At 36.1% G+C, this 14,585-nt stretch overlaps 1 protein-coding gene across 1 annotated transcript in view; it reads right to left on the reverse strand.

Annotated features, from left to right (window-relative positions):
• The window catches only part of LOC136844689 (uncharacterized), a 27,901-nt gene extending 14,832 nt beyond the window's left edge, over nt 1–13,069 (reverse strand). Inside the window, exon 1 of the mRNA XM_067113936.1 lies at nt 12,831–13,069. Within this exon, the coding sequence (XP_066970037.1) occupies nt 12,831–12,863 (33 nt within the window). The 5' untranslated portion in view covers nt 12,864–13,069. The remainder of the gene's footprint in view (nt 1–12,830) is intronic.
• Between the last annotated feature and the right edge of the window lie 1,516 nt (nt 13,070–14,585).

Genomic DNA, 14,585 nt, shown 5'->3' on the forward strand with positions numbered 1-14,585 from the left:
GAGATCAGCTATTGGAAAGGGAAAAATGAGTTAAAAAAATAAAATAGATAATTAAAAATGCAAATAAATGAATGATCTCACGCAAAAGATCACTATTGTCGTTCATTAATTTTGATTTAAGAGAGAGAGAGAGAGAGAGAGAGAGAGAGAGAGACAGACAGACAGACAGACAGACAGTAACTGTTGAAATTAATAAAACAGAGAGACAGAGAGAGAGAGAGAGAGAGAGAGAGAGAGAGAGAGAGAGAGAGAGAGAGAGAGAGAGAGAGAGCCCTGGCAAGCAGCTATTGTACAATTTTCCTCGGCCGAAGAGATATCTGACGTTAAAGGTGAGACTACAACCTGCCGACCTAGGAATCATTTTTCAATTAAAGAAATTTCGTCTGCTAGAAATCTCTCTCTCTCTCTCTCTCTCTCTGTTTAATAGTTTCCAGTTTGTTGTACCTCTCTCTTTTTCTCCTCTCTTTCTCTCTTCTCTTCTCTCGCTCTCTGTGTTTATTAATTTCCACAGATTTTTGTCTCTCTTTATCTCTCTCTCTCTGTTTATTAATTTCCACAGGTTTTGCCCCTCTCTTCTTCTCTCTCTCTCTCTCTCTCTCTCTCTCTCTCTCTCTCTCTCTCTGTGAAATGAAAATTATCACCTGCTAAAAGAAATTAAGCCATATTATTTTTGTAATGGACACAAATGATTATCCTCTCTCTCTCTCTCTCTCCCTCTTTCTCTCTCTCTCTCTCTCTCTCTCTCTCTCTCTCTCTCTCTCTCTCTTCTCTCTCTCCTTCCCTTTCACCTCGTGTCCCTCGGAGGGAGGGCAGGTGAAAGGAGGGCTTGGTATCCCTCCAAGGGGCATAAGTGAAAGTACAAGTTACAAGTCCAGTTCAGAACAGGAACTGTCTAGGATTGGCCAATGGCTGTTGGGCATTCGAATAAAAATAAGATACATTTCTTTTATTTAATTATCTATCTATTATCTATCTATCTATCTATCTATATATATATATATATATATATATATATATATATATATATATATATATGTTTATACATATTAATTGTATAATTGATCCTACTTCAAACTGTATAAATAAAATACAATAATACAAAAGTCAGATTTCCTTTCTTCAACACAGTTTTAATAGATGTACCCCTTAGCAAAAAGGGGGAGGGGGTTTAAGGGAAAGGGAGGGGTCGTGGCTAAGGAACACCCCTTACACTACAAAGGGTTTCCACAAGAGAGTACCTTAATGGACCTTAGCCTCCTCACTAAGGGTACAGGTACCATACACCAAGGCCTTTAGACTTGAATACAACAATCAAACTTCCCTTCTACAACATTTTTAACAGATGTACCCCTTAGCTAGGGGGTATGGGGCCTAAGGGAAAGGGAGGGATCGAAACTAAGGGTTACCCCTTATATTGCAAAGGGTTTCCATAGGGGGTATTTTAATAATGTACCTTAGTCTCCTCACCAAGGGTACAGGCACCCTATATCAAGGTCTTTGAGCTTTGCCTCTTAGGGTCCAAGTAAATAGCCTCTAAGGTTAGTCCACCTGTACCCTATAACTGTACCCTAAGTTTATCTGCATTCAGTCAAGCTTTCGCCAGTGACTTATATCTGACCGTTAGTATAATTTCTGAACTGTTAGTACCATCTCTGACCTCTTGTAACACATGTGACCGTTAGTAACATTTCTGAATCGTTTGGAATGCATGTGACCTTTAGGAGGATTTCTGACTGTTAGTGCCACATCTGACCATTAGTACCATTAGGACTACATGTGACCGTTAGTATCATTTCCGACCGTTAGCATCAATTCTGACAGTTAGTAATATTTCTGACCGTTAGAACTACATGTGACTGTTAGTACCATTTCTGAACCGTCAGTACCTTTTCTGACCATTGGTGCCATTTCAGACCGTTAGTGCCATCTCCGACCGTTAGTACCATCTCTGACCGTTTGTAACAAAGTGACCTTTTGTACCGTTTCTGGACTGTTATATAATTTCTGACCGCTAGTACCATATCCGCCAGTTAGTACCGCATCTGACACTTAGTACCAATTCTGAACCGTTAGTACCACTGCTGACAGTTATTGCCATATCTGCCCATTAGTACCATTTCCGACCGTTAGTACCTTATCTGCCGTTGGTACCATTTCTGAACCGTTAGTATCACATCTGACCATTAGTACCACAATGCCAAATAGTACCACATCTGCCCGTTAGTACCATTCCAACCGTTAGTACCATAAAGCCATACGAACACTCACGCCGTGTTCTTTTTTCTTTGTCTCTCTCTTTATTGTCCGTTAGTTCGTGCTTTGTTCCAGTTCTTCTCCCGTTACCCCTGTTAGGGCTTACGTTCGTTGGAGTTAGCCTGAGCAAAGGTATTTTGTCCTCAGGCTAAGCATATTGGAAGGGAAGTTTATTATCGTTACCTTCCGCTGGCTTCATCCAAGTTATTGAGAAATCTCGAAACCTCACTGAACGTTTTTCTTTCATTTTGTGTACACACAAACACACACACAGACTATCTCTCTCTCTTTCTCTCTCTCACACACACACACACACACACTCTCTCTCTCTCTCTCTCTCACATACACACACACACACAAACTCTCTCTCTCTCTCTCTCTCTCTCTCTCTCTCTCTCTCTCTCTCTCTCTCACACACACAAGCAAGCTCAAACTCTCTCTCTCTCTCTCTCACACACACACACACACACACAAACTCTCTCTCTCTCTCTTTCTCTCTTTTCTTTCTCTCACACACATCAAACTCTCTCTCTCTCTCTCTCTCACACACACACACACACACAAACACACACCCACACAAACTCACTCTTTCTTTCTCTCTCTCATGCACACCCACACAAACTCTCTCTCTCTCTCTCTCTCTCTCTCTCTCTCTCTCTCTCTCTCTCTCTCTCTCTCTCTCTCACACACACACACACAAACTCTCTCTCTCCCCTTCTCTCACAAACACACACAAACACAAATTCTCTCACGCTCTCACACACAAACCTTCATTTGTAAGTGAGACTCCCACAGTGGAACTTCTGTTATATTGACTTTTGTGGTCGCTGTAAGTCTCGTTTGCGGTTAAAAGCGAAAAATTTGGACGGTTCAGGTATGTCTCTCTGTAAGTATGTGGTTTACTTAAGGTGTCAGTTTAAATTGATGACAGTCTGATGCTTTTGTTTTATGTTTATGTATGCACACAAACATATGTATACATACACACATATGAGCACATGTTTATGTATATATATAGTATATATATATCTGTATATATATAATATAAATAAATAAATGAACATATATATATATATATAATATATATATATATATAGTATATATATATATATATATATATATATATATATATATATATATATATATATATATATATATATATATATATATATATATATATATATATATATATATATATATATACATATATACATCATACACACACACACATATATATAATGTCGCATACAGACACAAAGTAATCATCCCTAAACATTTACTATGCTAAATCTTAATTATCATCTCTCTATAATGTCCTCCTTCATCTCAATAACTCATCCAGTTATAATTCTTTCCCCTTTCATATTTCATTCTAGAATATCTCATCTAACTTATTCTTTATTTTTCCTATTATCATGAAACATATTCGAGAAGATTCAAGCGCTCCTATTTAAAGCATACGGAGGCTTGCAAACCTATTGCAATCCTACTGCAACCTGCAACCGATTGCAACATCAAAATGCTTCATATACGAGACTCTTGAATGTAACGAAGCCGTAAGAAGGTAATAGGCGTCTAGACATCCCTTTTCAGACCAGATTTTAATGTGTTTACGCAACCAGTGAATCCCTGTTGCCGCTTGATAAGGGTTTTCACTCCCAGGCAGAATGAGGGAATTTGGAAAGGCTGTTTTTTAATGTTTTTTTTTTTTGTCTGAGTGAAAACTGGATCTTGTTTCTTATGGGATGATTACAAGAAGACATAAAACCGTCAAAGTTGTGAAATTATTTATAACTGAGTTTTGGTATTGTTTCTTGAATGATGTACGTGACTTACTTTTAATAATTTCATGAATCTTACTTTTTACACACTACAATGTAAAAAACTGATATTTAAAGTCACTATTTATTAGAAAAAATGATAATGAAGGGGTTTTACTAATGCCAGAGAACAGTGATAGATGATTGTGATAAACCATCGGAAAATAATGACGAGGACTTAACGAATCACTACCAGATGCTTCAAATCTGTCATCACTATTCTGCTCTTGTACAGAACAGTGACACTATTAGTTCTCTCGTCTGTTTTGAGTTACACTAACAAAAAATGGTGGAAATTTATCAAGCATTTTGGAAGTATGTTAAAATATATATATATATATATATATATATATATATATATATATATATATATATATATATATATATATATAACAAGTAAAAAATGCCTTATGATCAAGGCCATCGAAAATAGATCTATCTTTCGGTGGTCTCGATATAATGCTGTATGACCCGCGGCCCATGAAACCTTAACCACGGCCCGGTGGTAGCCTATCCTATACCGTTGCCAGAAGCACGATTATGGCTAACTTTAACCTTAAATAAAATAAAAACTACTGAGGCTAGACGACTGCAATTTGGTATGTTTGATGATTGGAGGGTGGATGATCAACATACCAATTTGCAGCCCTCTAGCCTTAGTAGTTTTTAAGATCTGAGGGCGGACAGAGAAAGTGCGGACAGAAAAAAGTGCTGACGGCCAGACACAGCAGGCACAATAGTTTTCTTTTACAGAAAACTAATAAAATTTATTTGAATTATTTAATATTTAAAACACTAAGGATTATGAGGTAACAAAATTGCAAATCACGAAACTGTTAATGACACCTAAGAAAAAAATAATGTTAGCGAAACATGCAGGAAATAAGAAATATAAACAATAATTAAAATATGAAAAAAATGTAAAAAAATAACTATTGTGGGAATTATGTGAATAAGGAAATAGTTTTGAGTTATGCAAAGACTTATTAAGTGTAAGAAGGAACTATACATTGCTGAAATAAATTGTGATAAGATTTTTGTCAAACAAGCTTAGTTAGAGAGGTAGACGATATCAAAATAATCTCTTAAGATTTCATTTCGATTATTACTATTAATAAGCATTTAGAAATTACAGATACTTTATTTAAATATCTTTTTTTATATTTAATCTTGAAACGAAATATAATTTCACGCCTGTTACATTAATATAAAATAATTGTTTTCTAAATCTATTTCATTCTCGAGCTGCAGAAATTGGCTAAAAGCACTGTAGACAAACGCTAGCTACCCTTTCTCTCTCTCTCTCTCTCTCTCGACTGAATGACCAGCGTTTGAGCCCTTACCAGGATTAGAAGGGAACAGTAAGGGGTGTTCCTGTAAGAAAATCCAGTATGCCTTTGCTGAGCTGAGTGGCGAATTATGTTCCCGGATGTTAATCGATTGTTGTGGGTCGAACTAGGCTGAGAGAGAGAGAGAGAGAGAGAGAGAGAGAGAGAGAGAGAGAAGGACTGGAAACCGGAGAGTCGATGAGGCAATCCTAGTAATATATATATTCTCTCTCTCTCTCTCTCTGATAGATAGTCTGTTTCTCTTTTATTTGCTTCTCTCCCTCCCTCCCCGTCTCTCTCTTTCCCTCCCTCTCTCTCTTTCCCCCTCTCTCTCTCTTCCCCCTCTCTCTATCTCTCTGCCAGATAGTCTATTTCTCTTTTAATTTTTTTTCTCTCTCTCTCTCTTTCTGCCAAATAGTCTGTTTCCCTTTTAATTCTCTCTTCTCTCTCTCTCTCTCTCTCTCTCTCTCTCTCTCTCTCTCTCTCTCTCTCTCTCTCTGCCAGATAGTCTGTTTCTCTTTTAATTGTTTCTCTCTCTCTCTGGCAGATAGTCTGTTTCTCTTTTAATTGTTTTTCTCCCCCCTCTCTCTCTCTCTCTCTCTCTCTCTCTCTCTGCCAAATAGTCTGTTTCTCTTTTAGTTGTTTCTCTCTCTCTCCTCTCTCTCTCTCTCTCTCTCTCTCTCTCTCTCTCTCTCTCTCTCTGCCAAATAGTCTGTTTCTCTTTTAGTTGTTTTCTCTCTCCCTCTCTCTCTCTCTCTCTCTCTCTCTCTCTCTCTCTCTCTCTCTCTCTCTCTCTCTCTCTGACAGATAATCTATTTCTCTCTAAACTGTTCCACAATTCTTGTTGGCAAAAATACATATCCCACGGGAGATAATTCGCCACTTACACTTTTCACTATTTCTCAATGTCACAATTTCTACGTTAGTTTTCGTCACAGTAAACAGGTTGGAGTGGTAATTGAAGTAACTTATGAAATGGATGTAATTCTTCACGATAACACGTTATTACGGATGAAATGGGTCCAATTCCTTTTTAATAACGCGTAGTTATGATGCAATTCAAGATGAGGTTGACAGGAATTTCAGAAACGATGAACTGTGGTCTGGACGACAGAAGAAGAAGAAGAAGAAGAAGAAGAAGAAGAAGAAGAAGAAGAAGGAGAAGGAGAAGAAGAAGAAGAAGAAGAAGAAGAAGAAGGAGAAGCAGAAGAAGAAGAAGAGGCAGGAGAAGAAAGAGGGGAAGAGAAAGGAGAGGTAGAAGAAGGAGAGGAAGATTGAGAAATAGAAGAAATAAGATACAGAAAAGCAATTTGGCGACAAGGAACTGAGATGACCTCGCCCGCCATTTGCACTTCTTTGTAACGGTCTCTTATTTCGCGGATAGAAAAAGGAGGACGAGAGGAAGAAGAGACAGAAGAGGAAGATGAAGGGACAGAAAAAGAAGGAGAGAAGGAAGAAGAGACAGAAGAAGAAATAAAAGAAGTAAGAGACAGAAAAGCAACATGGCGCCACCAAGAAATTGAGACGACCAAGCCGCCATCAGCACTCCTCTATAACGGCTCTCCTCATATTCCGCTGCCGCTCGTGAAACACTTCTTGTTACTGGTCTCGTCGTTGTTGTTGTTTTGCCTGTTGTTGTTTCTTCATCATCATCAGAAGCGAATGTTGTTTCTGCGCTTTTGACTCGTTCATTTCCTGGGAAGTCCCGTCGACTGCAATTTAATGAAGGCCGTAAACACTGTCGGCCGTGATTGGCCCATTAGCGGGGGCAGTGTTCCGTGGCCAGGCTACGTTCGCTGTTCACGCGGTTGCTAGATGCAGAAGTCTGTTGTGTGTAGCTCCGTCAAGGTGCTATAAACTCTCTCTGTATCTGTGTGTGTGTGTGTCTGTCTGTCTGTCTCTCTCTCTGGATGTCTGGCTGTATGTCTGTCTGACCTATTTATCTCTCTCCTCCTTTTTCCCTCTCTTTGTTTCTCTCTCGCTCCCTTCCGCTCTCTTTCTGTTTGTCTGTCAATCCCTCCCTCTCTGTTTCTTTCTGTCTCTGTCTGCCTGCCTGTCTGTATGTCTGTCTCTCCCCTTCTCTATTTCTGCCTATCTATCTGTCTTCTCTCTCTCTCTCTCTGCCTGTCTATCTGACCTCTCTCTCTCTCTCTCTCTCTCTCTCTCTCTCTCTCTCTCTCTCTCTCTCTCTCTCTTTCTGCCTGTCTATCTGACTTCTCTCTCTCTCTCTCTCTCTCTCTCTCTCTCTCTCTCTCTCTCTCTCTCTCTCTCTCTCGAAGGTACAGCGCAAATGAGCTTACTTCATCGTAAATTGTAATTTTTTTTTTATGTATTTTATGCGTCTGACTAAAGTGCTCTCAGTTCTATTTGACAAACGGAAGGAATATGATAGAAACTGATTGCCTTCCCAAATTGGAACCACTTAAGTATTCGTGCTAGGTGTATGTCGAACTGAGTCGAAAGGAGTCGTACTTTGACACTGCAAAGCATTATACACCTTTCTTTAGAAAGGAGTTTGAAAGTGTTTGCTAGGTGTATGTCGAACTGAGTAGAAAGGAGTAGTGTTTTGACATCGTAAAGCATTATATCTATTTTTCTTTAGAAAGCATTATATACATTTCTTTAGAAAGCATTATATACCTATCTTTAGAAAGCATGATGCACTTTTCTTTAGAAAGCATTATGTACCTTTCTTAAAAAAGCATTGCATACATCTCTTTAGAAGTCATTATAGACCTTATTTTTTTTAGAAAGCATTATACACCTTTCTTTAGAAAGCATTATACACTTGTTTTAAGAAAGCATGATGTACCTTTCTTTAGAAAGCATTATACACCTTTCTTTGGAAAGGGTTTTGAGAGACTACTGACAGTATAATATATTTATTAAAGAATTAATCGTAAAAGTAATAGAACACTGATGATTTTTCATTGATTTTGTATTTTATGTAAATTGACTTTTGATTTATCAGTTTACTGTGTCACTGCATTCATTTACGATTGATGTAAAGGAATAACTGGCTTTTCTTCATAAAAAAATAGTAAGCAGTCATTTGGCTTTCTTCAGTTATACTTTGATGGAAGCAATAATATATACATATATATATGTATATATATGTACAGTATATATATAAATATATATATACTGTACACACACACACACACACACACACACACACACATATATATATATATATATATATATATATATATATATATATATATATATATATATATATATATATCGAAAGAAATTGTCGACTGGAGTGACGCAACGGCTGACCTATGGACCTTCTGGTATAAATACCGATTTTCTGTAACTTTTTCTCATCCACTATTTGCCTGAGGAGAGAGACAGTTTGGTTTCTGAAATATAGCCTTTACTTTCCACATTTTGGCGTTTTTATGGGCTCCTTATATTTGATGGAATTCTGTTTTAAAAGAAAATATTTCACAATTGTATATATATATATATATATATATATATATATATATATATATATATATATATATATATATATATATATATATATATATATATATATATATATATATATATATATATATATATATATATATATATATATATATATATATATATATATATATGTATATATATACATACACACATACACACACACACACACACATATATATATATATATATATATATATATATATATATATATATATATATATATATATATATATATACACACACACAGTTCACCTTATCACACAGCACAGAACTGATTAAGCATAAACATCTTTAAACGAAAAAATATGATGACATCTCAAAATACTTAATAATTCAATCTCAGCCTTTGTCACCCGTAGTTTAAAAACATAATTTGATATTACAGATGAATACCTACGCCTGATTCTCTTTGAAAATTGAAAAATGAAAGTGTCCCGCGAGCTCTAAAAAAACAAAAACAAAAAAACTGAAAAACATTTGCAGAATGACATTCAGTAAGTGTAAAGAGACAATAAAAAAAATATTGAAAAGAATACTAATTGCACATTTTTTCTTCGTCCGATGATTGACAGTTTCCGGGACCCGGAGGCATCGAGCTAAAATTTAGATGGTTTAAAGCTGACATACCCAGTGCCAAAACAGTGCCAGGGATGACCCAGGGGTGTGGGTAGGGGGTTTAGGGTTTGGGTGTTTTGGGGGGTGGGGAGGGATTGGGAAGGTGGGCCCACTAAATTTGATATTCAGATTCTCGATACAACATCGTGTCCCCGAATATGCTTAGATGAATACATGCGTAGGATATCGTAACTTTGTGTTTAGAGTTGGTTTGCCTAAACGGGTGTATATATACACGATCGAATGCATACACACGCTGGCTGAGTTGTATATCTGGTATGTGTGTGTGTGCTTTGACGTTTAATAAATAATGGATATTTAAATTTATAAATGAATTATACAATGTCGATTGATCTTGCAAAATGCTACACATAATAATTATGAATTCACGTAAACATGCACTCTCAAATACATACACACTAACCGAGTTGTATATTTGGTGTATGTATGTGTATTTTGACGCATAATTAGATAAATAATTGATTTTTAGTATTCTGTAAAAGAAAACTATTGTGCCGGCTTTGTCTGTCCGTCCGCACTTTTTTCTGTCCGCACTTTTTCTGTCCGCCCTCAGATCTTGAAAACTACTAAGGCTAGAGGGCTGATAATTGGTATGTTGATCATCCACCCTCCAATCATCAACATACCAAATTGCAGCCCTCTAGCCTCAGTAGTTTTTTTTATTTCATTTAAAATGAAAGTTAGCCATAATCGTGCTTCTGGCAACGATGTAGGATAGGCCACCACCGGGCGTGGTTAAAATTTCACGGGCGGCGGCTCATACAGCATTATATCAAGACCACGGAAAGATAGATCTATTTTCGGTGGCCTTGATTATACACTGTACAGAAAACACGGTGCATTTTTTACTTGTTAAATTTATAAATGAAGTATACAGTGATAACTGATCTTGCAAACTGCTATACATAATATATATGAATTTATTTTTATATATACAATCGAATACATACGTACTGTCTAGCTTGTATAGTATATCTGGTGGTTGTGTGTGTATTTTGACGTATTATTTAATAAAAAAAATTGATTTTTAGATTTACAGAGGAATTATATAATGTCAGCTGATCTTGCAAAATGGCTATACATATTATACATGAATTCATAAAAATGTACATAAACAACGACAGAAATATTAATTTGTGAATTATTTTCTGCAAGATCTTATTAAAAACTAAGAGCCTTTGGGGTCATAAACCTCCGCCAAGGTTGTGCAATCCACCCTGCCAAAAATGGTTCGTATTGCATATGAGTTAAATTCCTACACCTCCCAAAGTTCCATTCCTATCTCTCCAAAATGTGCATTCCTATACCGCCAAAAGCTAGATTCCTATCCCTTCCAGATTTGCAGCCGTATCTCTCTCAGATTTGCATTCCTGTTTCTCCCAAGGTTATACTCCTACCTCTCCCAAAATCATATAACTTTTTGCAAGATAAAAGGTCCTCAAATTTGCATTCCTGTCTCTCCCAAACTTACACTCGTATCTCTCCCAAAATCGTGTCACTTATTGCCAATTTAAAGGTCCACATTTGGTCAAATTTTCGATGAAATTTTCACATAATTTTTTTGCTCAATTTTGCTAAGAGACAGATTGACGAAAATCAATAAACTTGATTGTAAATAAACAGTTTCTCTCAAGTGAATATACTACAGAGCGAATAGAAGTAGCCACTTTATAAATGGGTAATACCACACTGAGTCCAGTAGAAATGGACTTAAGAGCCCATTTCTACTTTTCTAATAAATCACTGTTCGTGTTTGGTGCAAATCAGTCACTGCACATTTGCCATTTATCAGAAAAGAAGACAGCTGTTATTGTGAAGTTAATTCGTATGATTTATCAATAGGTCTATTAGGTTTTAAGTCTCTCTCTCTCTCTCTCTCTCTCTCTCTCTCTCTCTCTCTCTGTTACAAATTGAATTTTTTTTTCTCTCTTTTCTCTCTCTCTCTTTCTGTTACAAATTGAATTTCTTCTCTCTCTCTCTCTCTCTCTCTCTCTCTCTCTCTCTCTCTCTCTCTCTCTCTCTCTCCTTCTGAGACTCCCTGTCGAATATTTTCTGATGCAGTACTTTCTCATAATACAGCAAATTCTATTAGTCTCTCTCTCTCTCTCTCTCTCTCTCTCAGACTTGCTTTTGAATATTCAGCAAGGAGCACCAGAGCGAATCTTTAACAAATTGAACGGAATTAAGACAAGAAATTAAGTCTTTTGAAATCTTCTTCATTCCTTGACTGAGCTGAGACGTACATTCAAACGGCTAGAAGTCTTCACTCGCTTTCCAGGTCTTTATAACTCGAGTTATAAAGTCTTATAAAGTCTTATTAAGCGTTATTAAGACTGTCAAAGGGAGAGGGAATCCACTTGTTATGCATGCTATGTAAATATATGTAGATGGTGCAGATGCATGAGTGATGTGCCTTTTATATTCGTCGCCAGATTTAATTTAATTATTTTACTTTGTAGAGATTTGTAGAGATGTGCTTAGATGGAGTGTGATTATATATATATATATATATATATATATATATATATATATATATATATATATATATGTATGTGTGTGTTTTATGTATATGTATATATATATATATATATATATATATATATATATATATATACATACAAACACACACACACACATATATATACATATTATTATGTATGTGTAAAAATATAAATATATGTATATTTATATATATGTACATATACATGTTTATATATATATATATATATATATATATATATATATATATATATATATACATATACTGTACTATTCATATATATATGTATACACACATACACACACACACACATATATATATATATATATATAAATATATATATATCACGAGTAAACATGCGGATAAGTATAACAGTAAGGAGGGAGAGAGAGAGAGAGAGAGAGAGAGAGAGAGAGAGAGAGAGAGAGAGAGAGAGAGAGAGAGAGAGAGAAGTTGGAAAGCTGCAGCGATGCATTATGAGCTTCTGTATGAAAGCAACAATAACGCAAGAATAACAACAGCAAAAGCATCCACAAAGTATATATATATATATATATATATATATATATATATATATATATATATATATATATATATATATATATATATATATGTATATTATTTTTATTTATTTATCCATTTATTTTTGTCTCACACTTACTATCAAAACAAATAACTCTCTCATTACGGAAGCTACAGGGATTTTAATAAAACCTTGTGAATAAGAACACACACGAAATAAAAACCCATTCAACACGAATTTCCTTCTTTTCGTGTAATTTCAAAAACTGGCTGACTCCCGTGACTCTGACTCACCACAGCTAACTCCATCCTCCCGACTTTCAACATCGTCCGAGGGACGAGCGAAACAACACGAAACAACAGCAGCTGAAGAAGGCAGAACAACAGCGGCAACAACAACAGAGCTCACGTAAACACAACAAAAGGTTGTTTCGCCTCCTATACAGCTGACGAACTGACGGAAGAGCTTGACTGACCCAAGTCTTTATACTACACTTTCACTAACGCCGCAGGAACAAATGGCTTCTTGTGTGATATGTGTTCCTTCTCCTCCTCCTCCTCCTCCTCCTCCTCCTCCTTCTGCTGTGCTTCTTCTTTTTTCTTCTTCTTCCCAGGGAAGGTGTTCCCAGGTGTTCTTTTGGGAGAAGGGAGAAGAAGGGAAAGAGGGAGAAGGGGTGATTTAAGGTTCTTCGTAATCAGGTGAGGTTAGATTATTTAGGGTCTTGTGGTAGGATTCTATTGGCAATGGGGTAAGTCATTAAATTAGAAGGTTTTCTCACGTTTTCTCTCTCTCTCACTCTTTCTCTCTCTTTCTCTCTCTCTCACCCTCTCACACACACACACACACACACACACACACATGCGCATGTACAGTTAATCTGACCCAATTTAATGAACAGCTTGTACACAACTGAAAAAAATATTTCAGCGAGTCATCACCTTTACGAATGTGTCTACAAAATTTCTATTAAACAAGAATTAAACAATTCTTTTGACTAAAATAAAATGGCTACAAAACTTCTACCAAATCTAAATAAAAAAAATTATTTTAACTCAAAAAAGTGTCTACAAAATCCTATTTCACCCAAATTTAAAAACACCTTTTTACTAAAGAAAATTGTCTAAGAACTCCTATTAAAAAAAGTGTCTACAAAATTCTATTAACATGAATTGAAAAACCTTTTTAACTCAAAATAATTCATATTACATCTAAGATAAAAAAAAAACCTCTGTAACTTAACAAACTAGTTAAAACACCAACAGCCCTTTATAAAAGTATCTTATAACCTTTCAAACAACCTTTATCACCTTTCGAAAAAAACTTTTAACTAAAAAAGAAATCCTATTACACCTAGATTACCAAAACCTCTTTAACTTAACAAACCAGTTAAATACCAACCAAGTGCCCTTTATAAAAGTATCTCATTACCGTAATCACCTTTGAGAAAACAGCTTTCGTTAAGCAGAGTCAATGACCCACAGATTCCCCTAAGGACAATAATAATTCTTCACTCGAGAACAAAAACCAGCGACAAGTCTCCTCTCCCAGTTCTGCATCAGTAAACGTGGGCAACTTGGGCAACTCCTCCTTGGTATGTTCGGGCATAACTGGACCCTGAGCCCCTGGGCCACTCAAGGGGTGCAACTTTTGTTTGGAGTTTGTTTAAAACAATGTGAAGTTAAGTTGCATAAACAAGTTGAGTGGAGATTTTTCACAGAAGTTACGTTGCGTAAGGTACTTCAGTTCTCAAGTTTTTTGGAGGGAAAATGACTGAAATTGCAGGTATATAAATTACGTAAAAGTGATGGATGAATAGATAAATAGATAGATTAAGATGCTACGTAAAAGTGAGTGCATGTGTGTGTGTGTGTGTGCGAGAGAGAGAGAGACAGAGGGAGAGGGAGATATATATATTGCAGGTACACAAATTATGTGAAATTGACAGATGGCTAGAAAGATAGATAGATTAAGGAGCTACGTACAAATGAGAGAGAGAGAGAGAGAGAGAGAGAGAGAGAGAGAGAGAGAGAGAGAGAGAGAGAGAGAGA

Source organism: Macrobrachium rosenbergii, chromosome 13 (genome assembly GCF_040412425.1).
Source record: "Macrobrachium rosenbergii isolate ZJJX-2024 chromosome 13, ASM4041242v1, whole genome shotgun sequence".
Lineage (NCBI taxonomy): Eukaryota > Metazoa > Arthropoda > Malacostraca > Decapoda > Palaemonidae > Macrobrachium > Macrobrachium rosenbergii.